The sequence below is a fragment of the Chaetodon auriga genome, chromosome 8 (genome assembly GCF_051107435.1).
Source record: "Chaetodon auriga isolate fChaAug3 chromosome 8, fChaAug3.hap1, whole genome shotgun sequence".
Classification (NCBI taxonomy): Eukaryota; Metazoa; Chordata; class Actinopteri; order Chaetodontiformes; family Chaetodontidae; genus Chaetodon; species Chaetodon auriga.
In genome coordinates, this window is record NC_135081.1 from 22,083,918 (window position 1) to 22,108,853 (window position 24,936).

General features: G+C 42.6%; 2 protein-coding genes across 5 annotated transcripts; one reads left to right on the top strand and one right to left on the bottom strand.

Moving 5' to 3' along the window:
* The first annotated feature begins 43 nt into the window (after nt 1–43).
* zp3d.2 (zona pellucida glycoprotein 3d tandem duplicate 2) lies at nt 44–3,990 on the top strand. The gene is made up of 9 exons (XM_076736756.1): nt 44–523; nt 1,119–1,234; nt 1,364–1,467; nt 1,627–1,801; nt 1,936–2,041; nt 2,163–2,251; nt 2,360–2,433; nt 3,554–3,696; nt 3,745–3,990. Exons 1-9 carry the CDS (start codon nt 44–46, stop codon nt 3,988–3,990), a joined length of 1,533 nt encoding a protein of 510 aa, XP_076592871.1.
* A 477-nt stretch (nt 3,991–4,467) lies between these two features.
* fli1rs (Fli-1 proto-oncogene, ETS transcription factor-related sequence) lies at nt 4,468–23,411 on the bottom strand. Of its 4 annotated transcripts, none has more exons than XM_076738179.1 (10): nt 23,248–23,411; nt 16,628–16,833; nt 15,251–15,417; nt 11,056–11,259; nt 9,955–10,032; nt 8,048–8,116; nt 7,469–7,531; nt 6,277–6,324; nt 5,946–6,032; nt 4,468–5,539 (listed from the first exon to the last, which is right to left on the bottom strand). In XM_076738179.1, exons 1-10 carry the CDS (start codon nt 23,263–23,265, stop codon nt 5,019–5,021), a joined length of 1,461 nt encoding a protein of 486 aa, XP_076594294.1. In that variant the 5' UTR covers nt 23,266–23,411; the 3' UTR covers nt 4,468–5,018. The 4 variants fall into 4 exon arrangements, with proteins under 4 accessions (XP_076594294.1, XP_076594296.1, XP_076594295.1 ...); XM_076738181.1 differs by lacking the exon at nt 23,248–23,411 and adding an exon at nt 22,693–23,082; XM_076738180.1 differs by lacking the exon at nt 5,946–6,032 and having other exon boundaries at nt 23,248–23,379.
* Between the last annotated feature and the right edge of the window lie 1,525 nt (nt 23,412–24,936).

Consider the following 24,936-nt stretch of genomic DNA (forward strand, 5'->3'; position numbering starts at 1 on the left):
AAATACAATCTAAACCTATTATTTCCGACAGAGAGTTTCGGACATGGTTTACTTTTCCTTGTTTCTCATGTGGCCGCTGTTGTCCTCCACTGATGGAGGAGCGCCTCCGACGTCTGAGGCTCTAAATCAAACAACCGAAGTGAAGAGAAAAGTTTCCCGGAGAGACAGGCTCACTCTCCCGCCGCCGTACTTGCACCTCCCCGTGTTTGTAGACTCCAGGCTGCCGCTGGTGGAGAAGGGGCATTTCTCTCCAGCCAGAGGCACCGGACAGGAGGCTCTACCGGAGCCCGTCCGGGATATCCTCCTCCCGGTTCGACCGACCACCAGTCCTCCCAGCGTTTCGGGTGTTTCCGTAAAGACTTCGTGCAAGTTGAAAAAAATGCTGGTGCAGGTGCGGAGGGACATTGTGGCCTCCAGCGAACCGCACTCTCAGATCAAGCTGGGGACATGCCAAGCCAGCAAATCCACGACAGATTACATTTATTTTGAATATGACCTCAGCATGTGTGGAACCAAACGCACGGTGAGCAACAAGTAGCTAGCATGCTAACGGTTTTTTAGCAATGCTGGTGGTTTAGCTCAAGGGGTCTTATTCTTGTGTAAATGTGGTCCAAACATTCAAGGTTCCCCGAGGATAAATCCTACTGATTTTGATGATTCTGACAATTCCTCTAGCGCCACGTGGAGGCTAACATTTATGGTTTTGAGTGAAATGTCTCAATTACAGCTGCAAAAATGACAATCAATCATTGAAGTCATCCTTAATGAGTCATTACTTGCAGACCTAAATATTGGACGGAGTGGGATGAGGTTTGGTAAACATTTGTTTCCCCACGAGGATGATAAAATAATGTTTCATCTAGTGCCATCATAGGGTCAAAATTTATCCAATACCCCAGTTTAGATGACCAGATGTCTCCAAAGCTAATGACATCAGTCTCAGCTGTATTTTGCTAATTAGCAAATGTTAGCATGCTAACACACTAAACTCAGCACTGTCATTGTGAGTCTGTTAGCATGCTGATGTTAGCATTTAACTCAACGCCCGGAAGTACGGCCGTACTGAGACTCTTGTTAAGGGAAGATTTATCATTTAGCTAATTGGTTTTTTTTTGCAGATAAGAAATAATCAGGTGGCTTATTCAAACATACTGCAGTATGACCCACCAAGGGTTCAAGGACCAATCAGGCGTGCCGTGCCCTTCACCCTGCCTGTTGCTTGCTATTATAACAGGTAAGACTGGTACTGGGTCCAGACCAGAGAGCATTCTGCACTAAGATCTTCATCACATAGAAATCCCAAATTAACACTGTTTTTTTTTTCTTTTTTTTCTTAAATCTGGATAATGTATTTGCTCCTCAGGTACCAGTACTCCTACAAAATTGGCTACACACCAAAGATGCGGATGCGCAAGATCTTCAAACCAATGAAGAACAGAGCGAAATTCATTCTGACTCCACGAAATGGTAAAACGTGCAGAAAAGTATCTTATGATCTTATCCTCAACTCATTTCAAATCACCCTATTTACCTGATTAATCGCTGTTACTGAAAAAGTTATACTAATGTAGATTTGAACTTGAAGCTGCTGCTGCTCTTGTCTGACTGCTTCCTTCTGTCTCTCAGCTCAGTGGGAAAGGCTTTCTCCGTCAGATCAGTACGAGCTAGGGAAGCCCATGTACTTTGAGGCCGAGGCTCCGTCTGTGTCTCAAGACGAAAGACTGTACATCCATTCGTGTTACGCGACGCCCGAGAAGTCCCACACCTCCACGCCTCAGTTTCCAGTCGTGAAAAACTTTGGGTAATTGAGCCCTCGCTCTCACACAAACTGGAGATCTTGAGATTTGTTGTCACACACTGTTTTTATCGGGAAAGAAATATATGTGTAAAAAATGAGAAGGTGTTGTGATCAGACTTTACCTCCCTCTGATGAAGGTGTATGGTTGAAAGCAAGGACGGTCGCTCCAGATTCATCCCACACAAAACCAATGCTGTGAGATTCTCTGTGGATGCTTTCTTGTTCAAGGGAATGACAGGCCAGGTGAGCAGATATGATTTAAGTTATTACCCAAAAAGCATTGTCATCGAATTGTTTATTCCCACAGCCTTAGCTAATCTCTCTGAAAGGCTGATGGTAAATCTTGTGATCTGATCTCCTGCAGCAGCTCTACATGCACTGCAGCCTGTATGTGGGCAGTTCTACACCAACACCTACAGCGAAGTCCTGCAACTACGACACAAAAGCAAAAAGGTTAGTTTTTTCTCAAATGAATGAAAGAATGAGAGATAAAAAGTTTTAAATGTGCCGCACCTTTCCGGACACAAAAGGGATCGGGTCTTGATGATCTGTTTTTTTCAGATGGGTTGAGCTGTATGGATCAGACTCAGTGTGCACCTGCTGCGACTCCAACTGCACCTCTGCTGCATCCACAGGTGAGTCTTTGCTACCTCATTTCCCACAATGAAGCACATCTTAGTACCAATAATAGAAGCACTGGAGAAGTTCTATGTTGTCAACAAAACCCATGAAAAGACCAAATGTTTTGTGTTGTCACAGCCTGATATGTCTTATTCCTCTGTGCCACAGACCTCCACTGTCGTCCACATAGTATGAAAAACTCATAATTGAGCTACACTGTGATTTATTTTTAAGTCAATCCCATGTACACTGACCTGCTACTCTAAATACCCACTGAATGCAGCATTTACCCCTGCTGGTGTACCATTTAGCAAAGTACATTATGGATTACAGTAACACATTATTGGAATTTTGTTTATTTAGATAGTTTAGTTTTTTGTTAGTTAAAATACATCAAGCTATATATTTTTGACTTGGTGTTATGACCTGGTTCAAGTGGCCACAACAAAAGGGAGACACACCAAGTTAACGAGTGTATTAAATGTACTGAAAACCAAATGAACCCAAATAAGGATTCCAAATGAAATAACCACAACGTGGAGTCTGGACGTCAGTGGTGTGTGGTGTGCATGAGTGAAGGATGTGGGCGAGAGTGTCATATAGTGCAAATCAGAACTTAAAGGGAAACTAAGGGAGCGTAACCAAACCAGGCGTGTCGTGTGCCTGTGGAGGAGAGCAGAGAGGCGGGACTGAAATAACACGCTAACACTTTACCATCATGCTAATCAGCCACCTGCAGGAGTAAGAAGAGAAACTTGGAACCTGCTCGAACCCCAAGAAGACACCAGGGGTCGTCACATCCTAGACAAGTTGGAAAGTAGAGGCACCGACTAACACATTCTTGGTTTTGTTCTTTTCATGTGGTTTTTTTAACAATACCAAAAAAAAGATAAACCGGTGTATCATAACAGTTTAAATATAACTGTCATGACATGAACTCACTGTGACATTAAACATGTTTTTCTGCTACATCTAAGAAACTGATACTTTGTAGTTATGCAACCTGTTTTTATGTATTTTGGGGGAAAATTCCACCTTTGAGTTAAAGTATCTTTTGAGTCATGTTTCTTTTTACTTTTGATCTCTCATGATTTTGTGACAAACAATATTCAACATAAATTCAACATCTTCCAGTGACCAAAATAATCAGCAGCAGGCCGTGGAAAATAGAGTCAAAAGTGAAACCCACCACAGCCCTGAAGAGGAAGACAATGTACACCCCCACAACAACAACAACAACAACAACAGCAGCATCAACAGCAGCAGCAGCAGCAGCAGCAGCAGCAGCAGCAGCAGCAGCAGCAGCAGCAGCAGCACAACCGCAGACTACCAGAGAGGTGACTGCATGGACTCGATCAACTTTACAGCCCGAGGAGACAGCAGTGACTCCAGTGGGTAAGGTGAAGAGTGTGATGGAGTTGCAGTGGCCGTTTGGTGGTGGAGGAGTAACGTGGGTTGAGGAGGAAGGTGAGGAGAAGCAGGTGAAGGGCTCTGCTGTTGTGGAGGAGGAGGAGGAGGAGTTCACAGAACCCCGCACAATATTTGAAGAAATCTTTGATTTTGACAAATAAAACTGACGTTAACGGCGGTGAGTTCGGTTGGTGTGGCCTGATGCATGATTCTTGACAAGCTCAGAGCAGTAATCCAGAGGTCTGTGTACACGTGTTTGTGCAAATACTGTCTATTATTGTACATTCTGAGAAAGTCGTAGATACTAACTGCCTTATAGGATTAAACAAACAAACTATGTGTTAATGAATGAGCTATAAAGGTGCTGCTAAGCAGATTTTGTTGCTCTATATGCAGACAGGCCCGCTGTTTCCCTCCGGTGTCAGTCTTTCTGCGAAGCTAAGCTAACCAGCTGCTGGCTGTAGCTTAATATTGAACAGACAGATATGAGAGTGGTACCAATCCTCTCATCTAACTCTGAGCGAAAAGCCTTCCTTTAACAAAAAGTGTGAGCTTGTAAAGCGGTTTGTCAGTTAACAAAAAGGAAACAAGTTTCTTCACAGAATCTGTAAATGATCAAACTTAAAGAGTCCATTTTTAGGTACAAGCATCATTTATTAGCTTTACATCATGAGTAAATGTTATATTGCTACATGACAGTCATTCTGTACAATTTTTCTTTTACAAATGTCAGGTCATTGAATGTGATAACTGCAGTTTCGACCTATTAAGTGAAAAGAACAGTTACAAAACCGATGTACTACTAAGACAGTGAAGGCTATGACTACGGCCTTCACGACGGGTACTATCAAACAAAGTACTTACAAAATAAACTTGGTTTCATAATATCTGAATAACCATTAATATATTGTGTCATCAGCATATTCATGAAAGTCTTAGGAAGAGGATAATATCAGTCCTTTCCATTCATGACAGAGTTGATTCACCCTCACGTTTTGTCCATTTTTGAGAAGGAATGTGACAAAGACAACATCATAATGCCCTTAGAGAAGCAGACCGTAGCGTCATATCGCCTTCATTTCAGACTGGGTTCAGCTCAGGTGCATCCTGGATGAAGTGTGCTCGTGTTTTCTCGCACATTTGGGTTCCTGTCTCGTGTTTTCGCGTTCAGGTGTGAAAAGCATCGTCCTCAGTAGTACGAGCTCAGGTGGGAGTGAGTGGCAGGATGTCTGGTCATGGCTGACCCAGGGTAGATGGGGCTGTTGGGTGAGTTCCAGTATGTCGACGGAGGGCCGAAAAAGTTGCCAGGGGAGACGGGCATAGGTGCAGGATGGCCACTCATGAAGTTCATTTTGGGCTGGTGGCTGTGGTAGGGCTGGACGTAAGACATCTCAGTCTGGTACTTAATCCCCCCTTCGGCCGCGTGATTCTGGTGTGCCTGCGAGATGCCTTGGAAGTCAAATTTGTAGGCGTAGCGCTTGCCGTGCACCTTAGTCATGATGTTCTTGTCGTAGTAGTAGCGCAGAGCGCGGCTCAGCTTGTCGTAGTTCATGTTGGGCTTGCTCTTACGCTCGCCCCAGCGCTTGGCCACCTCGTCCGGGTCGGTCATCTTGAACTCGCCGTTGGTGCCCTCCCAGGTGATGATGCCGGAGTTGTTGCTGTCGGACAGCAGCTCCAGCAGGAACTGCCACAGCTGGATCTGCCCGGAACCTGGGAGGAGAAATGAAGGGGAGCGATTAAGGAATCGGGCTCTGACTTCGCACAAAGAAAGACAGAATCATCAGCAGTAGCTGTGAAACATTTGTGTCAGGGCATCTTTACTCCTCCTGTTGTAATACTGAAAAAATTTTCTGGATGTCGTGATCTGTGTGTAAATATCCACCCAAATATCAAGGTTTGCAAGAATAAATAAATATTCTTCAGGATGCATCCAGTTAATTCAGGACCTTGAACAACTCCTCAGTTTTCTTTTTAACGAACTGCTTTTTGTTGTGGACGGATTCGTAGTATTTTGACACATATCTAACATCTCATTCAGTTTATTTTATTTCCAGCAAATGCGACCTTTTCACTGTGTGGCTTGGAGGAAATGAGTGACATCAGGGCAGAAACCTACCCACAGGCCTGTGAGCGCTGGGGTCAGGGAGCTTGTATGGACTTTGTTTGCCTGTTCGGTTCTTGGATGAGCTGAGGGCTTGGCCTTCTGTGAGGAAACAGCAGGGCAAACAGTCATTTTTGTGCGAGGGAAGCCAGATTTCTTCTTAGTGTAAGCGTGATGCAATTCTGCTGACACAACAGGTGTTGCTTGATGTTTACTTCATTTTGGAAAGTTGGTGCGTGTGTGCCTGCCCTTGCTTGCTCTTCTCTCATGTTGCCAAAGCAGACAGTGTAAAGGCCTCATTTGTGTCATCCTTGTTGGTTTAATTTATGGTGGTTCAGATCCTTACCTGGGTTGGCTAGTCGACTGCTAATGGTCCCTAATGTCTGATACGGGTCTGTAAAAAAGAAAAAGCACATCATTATTTTTATATGTTTTCACTTAGATGTTTAATAATCTTTTGAGTCTTGATGTTTGCAAGTCCACCCGAGATTCTGTCTGTAGTGCCGTCAAGATTTGATAAAACTGATAAGTCTGTTGTTCCAGCACTCACAACACTCACTTTGATTGAGTGAACAATTCAAATCACAGCCCAGATCTCATTTGTTCAGTGACTCAAATAGGTCTGGTGTTGTGCTCACTGACCACCATAACCACCTTTTGGAGAAACAACCGACCAATCAGAGACAGTGTTCAGAAAGGGGATGTCAGTGGATTTATCAGCAATTGATATCAGCTCTTAAACGTGACATTTCCTGCTCCTTGCATTTGCTACCGCAGCTTCTGCACTGACTGAAGATGAAGTCGGTGAGACAGATTTCACCTCTCTGATCGGTGAGGCCAAAACAAAAGCTGCTTTCAACAAATAATCTTGAACAGTGTCAGGCTGAGTGAATGAATTGTGCGTTATCTTTAGCCATGCTAGCATGTGGCACGGATCTATGGATGACAACGGTGGTCAGCCGGTTGGTCACTCCGAGCAGAAGTAACTCTGCTCTTGACTGGATTTTCATGAAATTTTGTACAGACGTTCATATTCTTCAGAAGATGAATCCTGCAGACTTTGGTGATCGCCCGACTTTTCTTTTCGCGCCACCACAAGGTTGGCATTTGTGGTTTTGTGTGAAACATCTCCACAATTTTTGAATGGATTGTCATGAAATTTGGTACAATTTCAGGATGAATCACAACAACTTTGCAGTCCCTTAACCTTTCATGTAACACCACCATCAGGTCTAAATACTCCAACACTAGTGACATTCCCATCAGCTTAGCTGTACTTTGTGTTTAGTGCTAATTAGTAAATGTTAGCATGCTAACAAACTACGCTAAGATGATCAACATTATTCCTGCTAAACCTCACTATGTTGGCATTGTCATTCAGAGCATATTAGTACACACTACGAGAGTACACTCTACTACATATCTCCTTGTATTTGTACCAGTCTTTGCAAACACTGAGATTTCAAATAAAACTCCTGAGCTTGGAACAATCCTTTCCTTTGACCTGCCATGTGTTAGAAATATGAAAATATTCATACCTGGCACAATTCTTGGAGCAGGCTCTGTAACTCTTGTGCTGTGTTGGTGCTCCATGGAGGGACCTTCAAATCAAACACACAATAACTTCAGTGAAAGTGTTTGATCCGGATGTGACCTAGAGTCAATTTCTGTGCAAAACCTGTAGTTTCTTTTCTTTATTATCTAAGTTTGAGTTCTGCAAGTGAAGGAATTCCACATGTTGATGCCGCCAACAGAAAAAGCTCTTATCCGAATGAGGGTTTCTGTCAGGGCACCTTACAGTTCCCATTGGATGGTCTGAATGTTACTGAGCCTGAGTGGAACCACGAGGTCCCTGAGCACCCGAGGAGCCGGAATATGCAGGCATTTATACATGAGTTTAAGACGGGCAAATTTAGTAAAATAATCAAATCTGAACATTGAATTTCTTAAAATGTGTCTGATGTGACGTTATTGGCGTGCTCAGCTGCATATCATCAGAGGAGGCTTGATTGCTGTGGATGCTGCTTGTGAGCGAGAGTTTACGCAGTAACTGTTTCAGCCGCGATAAATTCATCATCATCATTAGTTTCGTGTTTTCTCAGTTTTTGTCGTCATACCTTTTGGCGCTGCAGTCATGGTGTTGGCTGGCCAGCTGTTCCTGCGGCTGATTTCATCAAAACTGTTCTCTGAACACACACACACACACACACACACACACACACACACAAAAAAAAAGGATGAGACTCAGCATTGACAGGCACGTGGCATTAAAAGGCTTTGAAGTGGACAGTTCAGCTGTAGTGGGAAGGAAGTCGGTAAATGGAGACCGAGACAATAAGAGTTTGGGGGTCTGAAGATGACCCACAGTTTCTTGAGCAGGGTTCTTTTGTTCAGGCCACCCCTGTCGCCACAAGATTGTGAATTGTGTCCCAGGAGCAGAACCCATACCCCCCCTTTCCTGCACCGGTGCAGCTGTTTCCTGTCTGAAACTGGCTGTTAAGTTTTGGACTCATCAAAGTTTTGCTGAGGACCGCGTTGTACCAAGGAACCTTTGCAGACTCTTGAAACTATGTAACATGGTTCTGAAACTCCACACGTTATTTTTAAATCTCTACATCGTTCACGTAGCTTGCTCTTTTCTTACGGGTTTGAGAATGTGATCCTGAGCTCTGAGCTTTGATTCACACCCAGTAACACTCCAGTATGACTGATGGGAAACTAAACAAAAAAATAATGAAAGAAAAGCACCTCTTTCTTAAAAATATGTTCGTGATCATTTATATAAATCAGGCTGCATGAAGTCATAATGGAATGAAAAGTGACTTCACCTTGTTCGGGTAGTTATTTATCACATTATGATCCTTGAAAGAAATTCTCAAATTCTTTAAGTAAAAGTTTCCATACAACAATGTAAAAATACTCATATCATTAAATACTTACTGTGTCAAAAGTAAACTTGACCTATTAGATTATGTTTAAGTTGTGTCTGGCTGAGGTGGAACTACTTCATATACATTTAGGCACTTTAGTCCAGTGGTTCCCAGTCTAGGGGCCGGCCCTCCTAAAGGGTCTCAAGATAAATCTGAGAGGTTGTGAGATGGCTGATGAGGTAGAAAAGAAGAAAAAACTTTATTTTTTACATTTCCGATAAGCAATATTATATTACTTGTTTGAACTTTTCTCATTATTTTCCTTTTTCTGTGAAATATTAATCATCTTTGGCCTCACTTAAATGAAACTGAGACTTTCAGAGGGGAAATGTCTCTCTGGTGAAACTTCAGTCTGAAACTTGACAAGGGGCATCAAATGCACCGTTTGTTGTAAAGGTTCACAAGCCAAAAAGGTTTTTCGATGCAGTGTGTTTTATAATCTCAGTATGTGTTTCTGTGTAAAATCTTAATCTGCCAGTAACACGTCACTCCAGGTGTCAAATATGTGTAGTGGAGCAAAAATGTCCCACTTACACAAAATACAAAACATGTTTTGTACATTTACATTGAAGTCTAAAAACTCCTATACACTAAACAAAAAAATTCTGTTGTGGTCACAACATATTGAAAAAATTAATCACTAAAATATTTTTCTCCATAACATCAAATGTTCATGGCTAAATGAGCAAGAATGGAAGTAAAAGTTTGGAAAAAGTAGAATTATTATTGTTATTATCATCATTTAAATGATTATTATTTAGAGATTAACACTCAGCTAATCTGCTTCATCTTAATTTTGGTCAGATTTGAATGAAAACAAGCAAAAAAAACACAACTCTCATTAAGATTTTGATTTAAATGTTGCTGAATCCTGATTGGTGCACAGAAATATGACCTCACATGGATCTAACAGAACTCCGCCCACTGCAAACCAGTGAGAAGAGCAGGGACGACACAGCAAAAACGCACACACACGAATCTCTGGAGTGAAATAACCAAAACTGCTCCGAGTTCAGGCAAGAAGCTGACTGAGAAAAACAGTTTTCAGGGCCTTCAATGAAAAGATGTGATGAAAGGAGAGTGGGTGAGCTCACCTGCTTTCACCTGTAGTCTGGGCTGTTGTGGTGGTGTGTTGTTGGTGGGAGTTGTGGAGTATGAGAAGGTGGGGCTACCTGTGGCAAGGACCAAAAAAACCCGTCAATATTATATTCATTTATGACAGATAGCCAGTCATAAAAGGTGGGATTGGAGTGAGAGGCAATGTTTTGAGTCTGCTGAGTGCTTCTGGTCCTTGTGGTGTTGCTCTAATACTGGATCACGTAATACTGAACGGTGTTGCTGTCATTTTGTCCAGCCCTTGTATGTCGTAATGTTACCTTGAAAACCGGACTAGAACCAGACTCTGTTCCGTAGCTGCATTTGTAACCGTGACTTGCAGAAGCTGAAGCGCTGCTGCTGCAGTCACAAACACTGCAAAATTATGACGACATCCTGTATGCCAGTACCTGCGTTAGCCAACGGGAGCAGTGGTTGCAACACTCACTGAAGACAGCAAGTTCAGTTAACAGCATGACAAACTTCAGCCTCGAATGGCATCACGCTCTTCCAGCCGCAACAGAAAACATAACGAGGAAGTGCCCCTGGATTGCCAGGTGTTTCTATTATTTTGTCCACATCCTCAATTGACCTTAGTATTTGGGTGGACTTTGGGTTTTTTTTGGATTAAAGGCTGCTAATAGTAGAATTCTACAAATTCACATGCTGAAATTGCAGATTTTTTTCCATTTTTCTGGGTAATAGATGAATAAACAAGTGTTCACAGTTTTAGAGAATCGTGAAAATGCCCATCACAGTTCGTTAGAGGCTGGTCCCAAACCTCCAAACATTCTTTTTCTCTCGATAAAAAGAGAAAAAGCAGCAAACTCTCACATTTGAAAAGCTGAAACCAGCAAATGTTTGACCTTTTTTTTTGCTTAATGAACCCCCTGTTTTGGTCATTTATGATCAGAAATGTAGTTTTAATTTTATGTTTCGGCGCTGCATTTTTGACAGCCTTATGTCTGATTTGTAACCCTGCTGACATGCAGATGAAATACTTGGTGGCCACAGAACGATAAAAAGCTTTTAAATTATCACAACCAAACAGTGTTATCAGCAAGAGGGAGCAAGAGAGACATCTGAGACTCGAGGCTTACTCTGCCGGAGGTAACTGAGGTGGGAGAGCAGGATGTCTGCGTTGTAGGCCGACGTGAGGCGCATCATGTCCTCCTTGGACATCTTGCACAGGGCCTTTCCGTCCAGCGCCTGGAAGAGCATGACGTCCACCTCCTCCAGGACGTACTCCTTGATGGCCCAGTCCAGCCACTGCCGCACGTGGTCCTGGGTCCAAACCTCAGGGTCTGACGGGAAGAGGGTCGAAGAGTAATGATGAGAAAAGACTCCAAATACGCTGATTCATAAAATGTTGTCTCGCTTTGCAGGAAGGCCTTTTTTTAAAAAAAAAAAAAAAAAGAGGAAATGATCTTTTAGCTTTGTTTCGAGTTCACACATCCTATCTGGAATTTGAATATGAAGTAGATGCTGGCCCGGCTTTCAAAAACTCACAAACAGGAAGTTGTAGAATAGAGATGAGTCACACAGAATTCATCAGAAATCACTATTCAAACTGCAAATATTTGAAGTTCACTCAGAAAACGTGTCCTGCTTCACTTGGATGTTTGGCCCTCGCTGTGCAGGGTGATGCACGTGCAGAGATTCATATTCATCTGCACAAAGCAAACGTTTCTCTGTGCTCACCTTAAATTATAATAGTAATAAACTTCATTCGTATAGCACCGTTCACTCAGCAATGGCAGCTCAAAGCGCTTTACAACAAAGAAATCGCATGCACCAAGCGAGTGCTTCATATAGAAAAGACAGAAAAAGAAGGGCAATTCAGCGCAAGACAGAGCACTTAAGTGTCAGTTCAAGACTTGTGCAAAACTAGTTTTGAACTTAATACAAGATATCTTGTGACCGGCAGTTAAATATTTGCATATTCGTCGATTCAGGGGGGAGAAGGAGTAAATGTAATTGCAAATATTTTTTTTTTGATTCAACTTATGAGACACAAATTGTTATTCAAAGCAGAGGATTTTTGTGTCTTAAAACATGTCTGAAGCAGTCTTTATATACCAGTTATGGCTGCTTTATACCAAACTTAACACCAAATCTGAGGCCGGAGCGCTTCCAGTGCTGCACTTTGTTGGGTGAAAACATGTAAATGATTTTTTAAGCATCCAGTGTTACATTTTATCTGCTCTCTTGGTTTCTTTGATAAAATTACTTTTTAAAGAAGAAGGAGGACGGAGGGGGGAGCGTCAAACAGAAATATACTGAAGAGAGGTGGAGCAAATATGTGTCTGAAGAACATGAAAGTGCTGAGTAACACCGGAAACTACTTCGATATCAGAGTACCACTTATGATACTTGATGCTGATTGTGAAATGGGTGGTGGGTTGGCTCTAACCACTCTGCAAACAGATGCCTGGTTGAGCCAAACTCAAAACACGGTTTCCAGTTCCTACTTGACGTGTTTGCCGTTCATATTTTTAGTATCAAAAAAACATCTTTCAGCTGTTTGAAACTGTCTTGTTTGTTGAACTGTGGCAGGACTTAAACTCGGGGGCGTTTATTTTATTGTAGCTCGCTGTGTGTTTGGCCCAGATCTCCACAGGCCACCACCTGCGCTCGTCGATTTCCCTAAAGGTAACAGGATTCAGGAAGTAAACAAATAATTACCGATAATGCTGAGCTGAACACGGCCCCAGGGGTCTTCAGGGAGGACGCACAGTGTGATATTTGTTATTTGTGGCTGTTTTAGCAGAATTTATGCGCACCGGGACTGGGCAATAATATGGTATTGCATGAAGTTTTGTCATTTTCCACATTTCTGTTGTCCAAATTGAGGATTTCAAGCAAATAATAAGCTAACAAAATTAGTATTATTTCTTTAAACAAGTTTAGTTTTATAGTTTTGGGACATGTTTGAAATAGGATATATATATCAATATTGGAAAAATATCCAAAATATCATCATTTATTTGAATGTTGCCCAGGCTGCATGTGTGTTTGTTCTGCTGTGAAAAGGCCATTAAATGCTCTCATTCAAGGTCTTCTGTAGGATTTGCACATACACTGATTTGACAGAGCAGTAATTAAACCTTTTGTTTCATCACCTTCATCTTTAATGAGGCATTTTTCATCGTGCACATGCACAAAATGATGTTTTTTACATCCTACCTTGTCTTTAAAATCCTAAAAATCCCCCATTTTATGATAGTTGCATTCCATTGCTTCATATCATATATCATACTTCCTCAGATATCCTTTCAGACATATTCGATGTCTTGATGTGATATATTAGAGAAATATATTTTGTTAATGTAATGATGCTCATATTCCATTTTTATCTAAATAGTTTGTTTTCTTTAAAGTGTTAACAAATTTTTTACTATCTGCACTTTTGCAATACAATTTCTGTGCATAGCAAAAAGCATGATTAATGTTTATATGCATGTATAACTGTCAGGGAAAGAGCCTATAAGTTGTGTATAAATACTCAGACAGGGTTGATATTCAATACTTTTACATTCCTACATTTTCATGGCTTTTAAATTATATCATCTATATATATAAAATCTATCTTCAGCCCAAATGTGAGAAAACTCACGTTTACTTTTATGCATTGAGGTTAAAGTTGCTTTTTTAAAATCTTATTTTGTGTAGTTCTGTCTTGTCCTAAGAATCAGACATCTGGAAGCTTTTAATAACGGGACATTTTAGGTTGAAATTGATCTTAACGTCTTGGTATAGTACTAAAATATACCAGTAGTCTGATTCAGGAAGGCAGGCTCACTTCCAGTAGCGAACAATGACTGAATTGCCCGTAATATTAGGCAGGCGCTCCAGTCGCCACACCCTCAGGTCCTGATTGTCCTTGGTTAACACATGCTGCCGTGATGCAACATCCGTGTATTATGAGCAGAATAACTTGGTGCCGGTGACTCATTGACGAATCTCGTCGGATTTCACAGAGATGAATTGGAAACCGTCTGCTGCACGTCTCTGGGGCGACGTCTGGAGTGGGATCCCTCCAAAGACTGACTCACCGAAACGTGCTCGCAAATACCCTACCCTGACCTGCATGTATGACGAGTCCCAGGGGATGATAACAGTGTGGGAAACGTGCAAGACCAAGAACGTAAAGTAATGTCATCAGGTCAGTTTTTAGTCGCACCAGTGATTCATGGCGAGGGTGAAATGGACGAAATACAGAAGCTTGCCTAAACCTTGGCTATGACTGCTCGGACTGTAATGACACATCACACGTTGTATGTCAGTGATTTTCCTCTGCAAAGAAAAAGGGAAATCCACTGTGCTCACACTTCAGCTGTTGCAAAAGTTGAAAACGCTTGGTCTTCCAGGACGAACACTACGAGGCGACTCAGATCTGCACACTGCTGAAACACACGGGCGGCGGCATTGCTGAAGTTAAGGATTGTAACGGGTGATATTTTGGGAGTGTTTTTTGGACCTCGAATGTCTGTAAAGCAGCAGCACACCCTTCCTGTTTTGTTGTCACGTTCATATTCAGCTGAAGGCTTTTCCACATCTTTGCATATTTTACCCTGTACTTTCAATAGTGTCAACAAATCCCATGAAAAGACCAAAAGCAGCAACATCTTAGTTCATCTCTCAATAGTTCATGACTTCTCTGCTCGGTGTGTGGTTTTAAAAAGGCCCAATAACTTCCTTAAAGATCTGGGTGCTCTGGTCTTTAAGTCAGTCAAACAGTAAATATTGCAGATGTTGCAGCTGTAGATTAACACACATTAGTCACCTGCTCATTGATCTGTTTGTGAACAACAGTAGAGGAGCCTGGAGGAATAAACTAGTTTATTTCAGGCTTTGGATAAAACAGACACATTTTTATCAGGTTTATCCTTTGAGAAACATCATATCTTAATGTCCTTTTGAGCTTTTCAAAGCCTTTATCAATAGTGTGATTTCAGATGTTGCTGCAGGAAGCAGGATGATTAAAAGCGAAAATGTCACACATCAGCTCCTGCCTGCTCTCTTTCTTGTTAATGTCACAGTTAAATTTACACTTTTGACTTCACACTTTTTAAATAGCTTTCACCTTAAACCCTTTTATCATGCTCAACGAGAGCCCTCCCATTGTTTAGCTGTGGCACTGGAGACCAGTAAGCTAGCAGTACTTTGGGGAAGAAGCACCATCTCTGATTCAGTTATTAATGTATTGCACAAGCTCCTCGTGTGCAAGCTCTTAGGAAACTGTCTTATGACGCCGACGGTCTTGTGTGAGGGTGATCGAGTGACTCAGCTCACCTGCCGGCACGATGACCCTCTTCTCCTCTGTGGCGCTGCTGGGTGGGGTGGCCGTCTGGGGGCTGACGCGAGGCTCCGGGTACGAGGCCTGGTACGGCATCGGGGCCCCGTCGTTGCTCACGTGTCTGGAGCGCTTGGTGACGCTGCAGTCCACAGGGGACTCACGGCTAGAACAGAGGAGAAAGTGTAGAAGGATAACGATCAATAAAAGATCATATAAAGCTTTATTTCTAATATTTAGCTCCGAGAACAGCTTTTACTTCAAGCAACGTTCACTGTGGCTGCTAATCTCTGGCAAACCACCATGGAGTTCACAGTTCCCACTGGGTGCACGTTTATTTCCTCTTGCAGTGTTTGCTAATATCTGGAGCCGACAGGGGACACATTAATACCCAAACTGTTCTGCAGCATCAGTGAAAAGAAACATAAACAGTAGGCTGGTGGTAGCATGGAGCTGGGGGCACCAACTGAACAGAAGATTCAATTTAGTCCAGTTAACAGTAAGTGTTTACTAAGTGGAGATTTACAAATCACTACGTTAAAGTGATTTGCACCACAAAAAAACTGGTTTTCAGGTTAGTTTTTACTAAATATTTACACCCAGTAACTGCCAGGCTTAACAAAAACCATGTGGACCTTGAGTTAGCAGTAAAATCCTTGTGTAGAGTTTCACTGTTGTAGCTGCTTGAGGTGAAAATAAGTTGAAAAAGGTGAAACGTAAAGTTTGAACGTAAAGAAACATCAAGTTTCAACATATCTGTGGTTTGCAGATTACAAAGACAATTATATTCAGGTGATTGGGTTACAGGTCACCAGGTAAATCTGAGGGCTCATGAGATGCTTAATAAGAGTAGAAAGAAAAAAAAGCAATCTTTAATCTTTGTTGTAAAATATTGGACTCTTTGAATAACAGTAGCTTGTCGACACAATTTTTTGAGAGGTCAGAAGTCAGAGAGGTTGGTTTAATCTTCATCAATATTTGTTTCATTGTGGTTTTTTTTTTAATGTAAATATTCTGAAAACTTACTTGTAAGTACAGCTGTCACATGCAGTGGAGAAAAAAGTCTCCCCTTTAAATGTCATGGAGTACAAGTTTAAGTAGCAGAAAATGGAAGCAGTCAAAGTCAATGTGCTCAGTTACCTTCCACCACTGACAGCATGTAACCCGTCAGTTAAAGTTTAAACACCAAAATAACCGTATTTGGAATTCAAACAGTGGTGGTGAACAACAGGGGACACGTGGCTGCATTGGAGAGCAAATAATAAACACTTTTCGGGTCTGGAAAGCCCAGAATGTTGAAATGGATCGTGACAAAGCCACAGTCAGATAGTCCAGGAACCTGTGCTCCCCTGTGGCCTCGGCCTGCCCTGACTCACCTGGTCCCATTGACGTGTTCGGCTCTTTTCCCGGGGTTTTGCGCCGCTGACCCCACCCACTCTGGCTCGGTGGGCTCTGGACTCGGCTTGGAGGCCTGGCCGAACGCGCCGGGCGACGTCATCTCGGTCTTCATGTGCATGGCCGGGGCGGCGGTGTAGGTCGGCTCGAATATGGGCTGATCCTCACTCACCACGGACAGCGCTTCCTGTCCAACAGAGCCACAGCGGTCAGCGTCTGCCATTAATGTGCCGGGTCACAACCTGTGGAAACTGTCTTTTCCACACACAGGCTCAGTTTATTCCATGAAAGAGGCTTCGGCGAACATGAACATAAGCTGTGAGAGCTGTAGGAGTGACAATAACAGCACAACCGACTTTAAAGCCTGAACTTTTATCTGAAGCTTAAATGGGAAAGTGTTTTATAGTAGGACTGTTTTTAAAGTTCACATCCTTGTAGAGAAGGAAAATATCATCCAAACTGTCAACAAAATCAATAATCGTAGTTTGCAGAGGATGTACCAACGACAGGAAATCAGGTCTCCTCTCCATATCAGCTTAAACTCTTCAGAAAACAGCAACAAAAAGCATTCGGGTCGAGAACCAACAACAGATAACTGGTTTGAAAATGTTAAAAAGAGCCATTAAATGCGAAGACTGGCTACCAAATAAATGGATATTGTATGCGTTTACAGGATGAATCACCTCCTTTCTGCTGTATACAGCTACAGAAGGATTTGCTGTTGCTACCTTTGTGGATCGGATCGTGTTTCTTTCATTTGGATTTAATTGTCATGGGATGCACTGCCTTCTTTTGAGCAGTGCTCTTGAGTTCAACCAGTCCTCTGCAGGCTTTAGTCATTGCTCAGATGTGCTTGAACAGTAGATTTTGAGAGTTGGGACCATTTCCCCTTCTTTTTTCTCCGCCTCAAGTGTTTATATCTGTGTCCAGATTCAAACTGGCACCCTGAATTGCTTAAACTTCAGCGGTATTGCTGCGTGATTGAAAGCTGCATGCTTATGATAGGAGGTTATCAAACCACTTAGAAAAATACTCAGCAGTGAACTGTTCAGAAATCGTGTAAAGGCAGTCAGGAGGCTGTCTAATCTTAAAGAACATCAGAAACCTTAACCACAGTTTTGTTTTGTCGTTAGGATTGGGGCCGCAGGGGGAGGGGGAGGGGGAGGGTATTAGCTCAAGGTGGAGTCTAATCAAAATTGAAGTCTGCCTTCCTGTGTTCAGCAGCTACTTTACAGTGAGGCCTCAAAACCACCCCAAGATGCCACTTTGATCCCATGCACTCCGGAGGGCACAGGCTGGACCTGTTGTTCTGTCTGCTCTTCAAATTAACTGTGTGCATGTGTGATGCAACCACGGCCGTCTGAGTGGGCGCAAGTGCGTGTTTGTTTAGAGGAGCTGAGCATTGTCTTTGGGCCTTGTACGTCAGTGCCGTGCTTTTTCAGTGGCCTACAGGAAACCTGGCCGCCATGTGCAGAGGAACCTTTTGGCACAGGCCAAGGGAGAGGAAATGGTGCAGGAGGGGGGCACAGTGTGAAAATGTGGGTCATTTTAAAGCTGGAAAACAACCCTTAAAGACCCGTGGTCAGGGGAGGAGAGAGGGTCGGGTTCACTGGACAGAAAGAAGAGCATAGCCTCGATTGAAGTGCCGCGGTCGCATTGTGTCGTCGTCTTTTTTTTTTTTTTTTTAGCTCTATTGTTACCTGAGCACTGTGCACCGCTTCTTAATGCATGCCACACAGTTTGGCATTTCCTCTGGGCTGCAGACAAACTGATACACAGCGTGCGTGCGTGGGATTTCAGCAGCCTGCTGCTGCGGTTGCTGCCGCGTAATGGATACACCCTTTTCTTAAGCAAGCATATGCAAAAGGTTTTAGCTCCAAAAACCCCACATCGTTTGATTTCACGTGACAGAGTTATTACCTGATGCTGGCTGCTCAAGATCTAAAGACACAGTCGATAAAAACATCGAAAATGTTCTGCTGTAAATTCAGTTTGAATAGAACATTAAAATCAAAACCCATGCAGCTGAATTGGAAGTTTCTTTTTCTACTCGTCTTTGTCAGTAAAATCTGCTGCCTACATTACCCAGAATGCAACTCCTTCGCCAACAGTTCAGCCTGAGATTCAGGTGTGTATGCTAGTAGCAGCTAACAATTTGGAGCATTTTGGAGCTGCATAAGTCTGGTAACCTAACTTCTTTCTAACTCCACACCAGAAGATTTTTGCCATTTTCAAACTCGTAGTCTTCATATCCAACCCACACTGACTCAAGTGACATCACTTAAGGCACTTGATCAGACATCCCTTTAAATATTAAATGCTGCAAACAAATAAATACCCTAACTGCTGTGTTCTCTGTCCTGTGCATGCTAAGAAGAAGCTGAAATAGTTTTAAAAAAAAGCAGCATGTGGCCTTCATATCGTCCTGCTCAGCTTTCTTTTGACTGCACTCCTGTTTCCATCTCTAGCGGATTGTTTTGCTTTACTTCTGCTGCGCCGTGCTCCATCTTCCTCTCGCGCTCTGGGCGCCCTCCGAGACCCGTTTCTCTGTGCAGAAGTGAAACAGCTGGCTGAAAGGCTACTGGCAGCAAATTCTCATGAGAAGGCGTGATAGCGAAGAGCTGAACTCCACGGTTAAAGATGATTTTTTGGTGTTCAGCTCTCAAACTGCTGATATTATCGTGACTCGCAGCCGCTCATCGAAGTCGGTTTTCAGCGCAGTACTTTCAGTGACAAGCGACCACAAACTCACACTCCCGCTCTTTCTTTATCTTCCCCTTGTGCTCTCTCCCTCTCTTTCTCTCTCTCCTCTGCACACTGATACAAATATACCAAAATGTGGCCTGACCGCTGATGCCACAACTGACTTCCTGTTCAATGTGTCTCAGCCTGTTGCTCAGTGACACAAAACAACTTAAAAAAAAGGCAAACCATGACCTTCTTGGGGCCGACGCTGCCGTGTGCCTCGATGTCCTTAACTTTGCACCGGTCGTGTTCAGTTTGATAGTAAACACTTCAAGCTTTCCTCTTGCTGTGAGAGCACAAACATGAAGTCCTGCACGGAAACTTTTGACGCGGCTTGAAGTCAGCAGCTTTGCAGGTTGCATCATGCAGTCTTGCCCAAACCCAGAGCGTGATCACAGCCTGTTTATGACACGGACGTTCCTGCCTCTTATATCTTTATGAAATAACATTTTCGATGAACGGTTTAACCACAGGAAAAGCCTAAATCTAAGTACAGTGCCACGATGTTTGACTTGGATCCCCTATCCTAAGACACAGTTTAATGCTGCAGCTCCAACTGAGTGTTTCTACCTTTGTCGTGTGTTTTGGTAGATTATCAAAAGGTTTGTTACAGCACAGCCTGAGTGGGACAATATTAGGCCATGTTATGAGTTAGATATAGAGGGTTCCCGATTTTAGTAATAATAATGTTTTATGTGAAAAATACGTTTTTTGCTATTAGATATGATTTTATGCTCGATCCAGGTGGAACAGCAGCCCAAGTGTCAGGATGATTGTACTCATTTTCAATCAGCTCATCAGCAGTGATCAGTATTTTCCTTGCGTTGTCTGGCTGGTTTGCAGCTACTTTAACTTTTACTTTAACTTTTACTTTACTTTAACTTTATCTTCAGTATTGATTGTTTAGCACATTATTTTCTATGTTAATCATTTGGCCTGGAAAACATTTGAAAACAGGGAAAATGTGGATGCCAGAGAAAAATCTTCTCAAGGGTAAGATGATGTCATCAAACATTTTGTCTGATCACAGCCAAAAAAAAATCAAAGATATTTATAAGGATGTAAAACAAGAAGCAGCAGCCAATTCTCTCAATTGAGCAGCTGGAACATCAATTTTTTGGGGCATTTTTTTTTGACAGATGACTTAAAACAACTAATCGATTATCGAAATTGTTGCACATTAATGTGTTGTCGATTGACTAATCGATTAATCAGCTAATCGTTTTAGCTGTACTTGTAACTTTAAACCAGTGGCTTGCAAGCAGAATCTGAGGAATCACAAAATGAACAGCAACATAGGAGGAAAAGAAAGAAGAAAAACATGATTCAAAATTGTCTTTTCTGTTTTGAAATTTTCATCTAACCTTTGCTTTTTTTCTTGTGACTTAATGGATCAATACACAGATCTCTAAAAGGTGTTTAAAATGAATCAAGCAAGAAGGCATTGCTTTGTTTAAAGGGGTCACAAGCCAAAAAGGTTGGCAACCACTGGCCTGAAGTGCAGCTGGGATGTGGTTGACAACTACTTTCTTTCATACACCAATAACATGATTTACATTTAAAGTCAGTTTTATTTTTCTTTTGTTTTCTCGCGTGTTTTAAGCACTACTTAATGACCTCTTCATGTTTGGAAACACCAATAAAGTTGGAATATGTTAAAGAAGCTGATTTGGAGACACATTTTGGTGCCATCATCATCCCTCCTGCAGATAAAGGCTCATGCCAAAACATTTTCTTTGCTCTGGACTGAGTGACATTTGAAGTGAAGTCTCAGATTTTACACTTTGAGACTGATGCTGAACTTATCCGACCCAGTAATAACAACAATGATGGCAGCACCATTAAGGCAGGAGTTAATTTTCAACATAAGAAACTTCATCTGTTGTCGGTCTGCTCCGTTCTTTGCTGTGTTTCTACGTTTAACAGTGTTTTAAGCTGATTTGGCTCTACTACAAATGGTTTGGAAAGGTTTAATGAGCAGATGGGTGTCAGCTTCAAGGCTGTGGGAGGAGGATATTAGAGACACACAAAACAAGGTGTAGCCCACATAAACAGGCCAGAGATCACGTTGTGCAAAGGCACGGCGCTGTGTGCTCGCCGCGTCAGAAAGCAGAAGTAAAAGTTAAGGCAAGCTGATTTTGCAAAGGCCTGAGCAGCTGCGCTTTCTGCTGCACAAACAACAATGCGGTTTTCACAGCTCGGAGCCCGGCAGCAGGCAGGCCTCTGCAGGCCGCAGACGCAGGGCCAGGCCCGGTTCTCCCTCACCCCCCAGCCTGTGCGAACCCACAGTGTACAATTAAAACAATGCAACGCCTCCGTTTGTCCACTCCGTTGCTTTCTGGCGAGGCTTTGTTGCCTTTTCGACATTTTTTTTTCTAGTCCACGGAGCGGAAATGTGTGCGGAAAGTCTGAGGTTTGAGACAGGAAGCCTGCTGAGTTCAGATAACGACACCTGACAAGTGCTCCCGTTTGCTGCTATAAATTATACTTAAAATAACCTCAGACACGCAATCTGCTGCCACACACTACAGGAGAAAATTATCTGAAAAATAATAGTTGCGTTTTATCAGTGAGGAACTTTGCACGAGGGCCAGCATCAAAACAGCAGAACAATAAAAATGTAGGTTTTTACGGACAAAAAGTAATGAGGTTTGGTTTCAGGATGTTTCCATTTACCCGCATTGGCCCTTTAATTGCGCACTTCTTTTTGTGTCACAACGAAAATGATGTAAATCCACCGTCGTTTCTGCTCAAAATACATCAGTTTGGAGAGAAATATTTTTTTTAGAAACGAAACAAAAGGGAAATGAGTGCAAAGATTAGTTCCTCAATCTCCCGAGGCCCCTTTTTAAAAATGCCTTCTAGTTTTACAATTGGCAGACGTTATTCGTGAAATATCACGTGATTCGTATAATAAATCCGGTAAAACAAATTGGGAAAGTCGGTGTGAATGTTGCTTCAGATGAACAGAAGGTTGCAAGAATATTTCAGTGCAGAACTTGAAATAAAAGCCTGCAGGCCGGCGTTGCAGACTACCAGCCGCGTTCGTTAAAAGATAACACGAATGTGTATTTGTGACCTGCATCATCTGATAAAACACGTCTGCCCTTTCTCTCTTTGCGCAATAATCCGTTTTCTGCGTTCATTTCACCAAAAAAAAGCGCATTTCGGCTTGAATTCCTGACAGAAAGGCCTTTGTTTCAGCATTTCTTAGAATATAAAGCAGTGAGGCAGTGACCGCGTCGTGGTCATCCAGAGCAGATAAACAGGTGAAGCTGTGATAGTATGAAATGTGAAATACCAGATATGTGATGGAAATGGATCCTCCTGCTCGTTAAAAAGGGGCTCTTAGTTTGTCCAAGTTGATCCATGGCGCCTTCAGGGACACCTGCCGTGTGCGCACCAGTAAAATCCCGCATCCCTTCATTAACTCTCCGTTAAAAGAAGAAGAAAACACTTTGCCAAACCCGTTAAATGTTCAGTAATTTCATTCTCCGTGCGCCACTTTTGTCGTTGTTTAGCGGCTCCGTGGATGCTGCGGGATGAGCTCGATTAAACGCAGCGATTAGGGGAGAAAAAAACCCCGAAACGCGTGCGTTTGGAAATCCTCTTTTACGCGCTTAACCGGCCACCAATTAGTGTTTTTATCTGACTGTAAAGATGTAGTGGTTAGTTGTGTTATTATAGAGCCGACATACAACCACGAACGGGAAGGAAGAGGAAATTTTGTACAAGAAGGAAAGAGTGGGGAGCTCGCATCACCGCCTTGACTCTCTCACTCAGCAGACTCTGGTGTGGGTGGCCGCCTGTCATGTTCAGCAGCAGCAGCAGCGTTAAAAACTCTTCAAACACGTACCTTTATCGTACAGTCCATCGCAGCAGCCTCGCAGTCTTTGTCATTTAGTCGTTTTTTTGTAAACGTTACAGCCAATTTAGCCTTCAAACCTCGCTTCAATGCATGCAGGGGTGCATTGGCTCTATGTCGCAAACCATTGCAGTTACAATTTTTTGCTCGCAGACCATAACCGGATGACAAGTTTTTTTTTCCTCTCTCTCTCTCTCTCTCTCTCTCTCTCTCTCTCTCTCTCTCTCTCTAATTTGGGAAGTGAAGTCACTCTTAACACTGAAAGCGCTGAAACTGCTTCTCATGAAACCAACGCTTGCTGCTCAGAAGGGGGGAAAAAAAGCTCGATATTTTTTTGTGAGTTCGAATAATTTGCAGACTCGCAGTTGTTTCACCTCAAACAGCAGGTTTGAAGCGTTTTGCGGTAGTGTAGCCGCAGTGAAAACGAAAGGACAGCTGAATGCATGTACAATGTCAGAACAAAAGAGCTTTTGTGGTCAAGAAAAGGGCAAAAATCTCTGCAAAATGTGTGTTTTTTGGAGAAATGGTGTCATATAAGTGCCCAAATGTCCGGGGAGCAGACCACTGAGAGATGTGCCAAGACAGCAGCATTTCATAAATATGTTTTTATAGGATTTAAATGGTTTCAATGAGTCTATTAGTGTTTAAAGAGGTGTAAAACGTGTCATTAAAGGAAATGGGAAGAGGCCAGATGGGTAAATGTGCTTAAAATACTGTTTAATGACTAATACTTTCAAATGTGCACGTCATGACTTTCAGTTAAATCTGCAGCAGACACACATCCCTTTCCAACTTTATGTCACACCGTATGTCGGCTTGCTTTTATTTTACTTTGCACGTCCATGTTGGGTTGAATCTGTGCTTCCCGTTTTGTTTCTTTTGGACACGCGTGTCGTGTGCATGTTGTTTGTGACTGAACAGGAAAAAAAAAAACATCGATCTGGAACAAGCAGGAATAAAATGTGGTCAGATTATCTTCATTTTCTCTTTCCCTTCTTTTGCTCAAAGGTGCGGAGCCTATTTTAGTTTTGACATGTTAGAGGTGAGGATGATTGATATGAAATGAACAGAGGACCCTCTTGACCACAAGATCGAGGCCCATGAAGGCCCCTCTGATCCTCTCACAGGAGAGGTGGCTCTTCAGGGAGGCCCTGAGCAAAATTAGTTAAATTTCAGTGTTAGTCACTTTGTCACTGCCTTTGCACTGCAAAGAGGAAATTTTACGCTAAAATGCTAAAAGTTACTCACTGAGTGAAAACCTATTATGGATGTTTTTATGATCATCAGGCCACCAGACTGTTGTTTTAACACCTGAATGTGGGTGTAAGTAGTCTAATGCTACTTTATTTTCATTCAGCATTCAGCACTTCTTCCAGACCATAGTTAGACCCTTTAATAAGGAGTGCATCAAAGGCATTTGTATGGCAGTTAGTGACAATCCTGCTGCGCTCGGTGTCTATATAGAGAAAAGCCAAGTGGAGGCATTTAGTGAATTTTATAATCAGGCAAAATGTAAGTGCTTGGGCAGAGCTGCTGGTCTTTGTGAAGTCCAGGGCCACACAACCTCATGCAGAAATGACCAACGTGAATACAAGTGAAACGAAACAGCTGCCGAGCTCCTCAGTCAGGATGTCAAGACTGGATGTGGGAAGTCAGACATATTTAATTGTTCAATCCAGA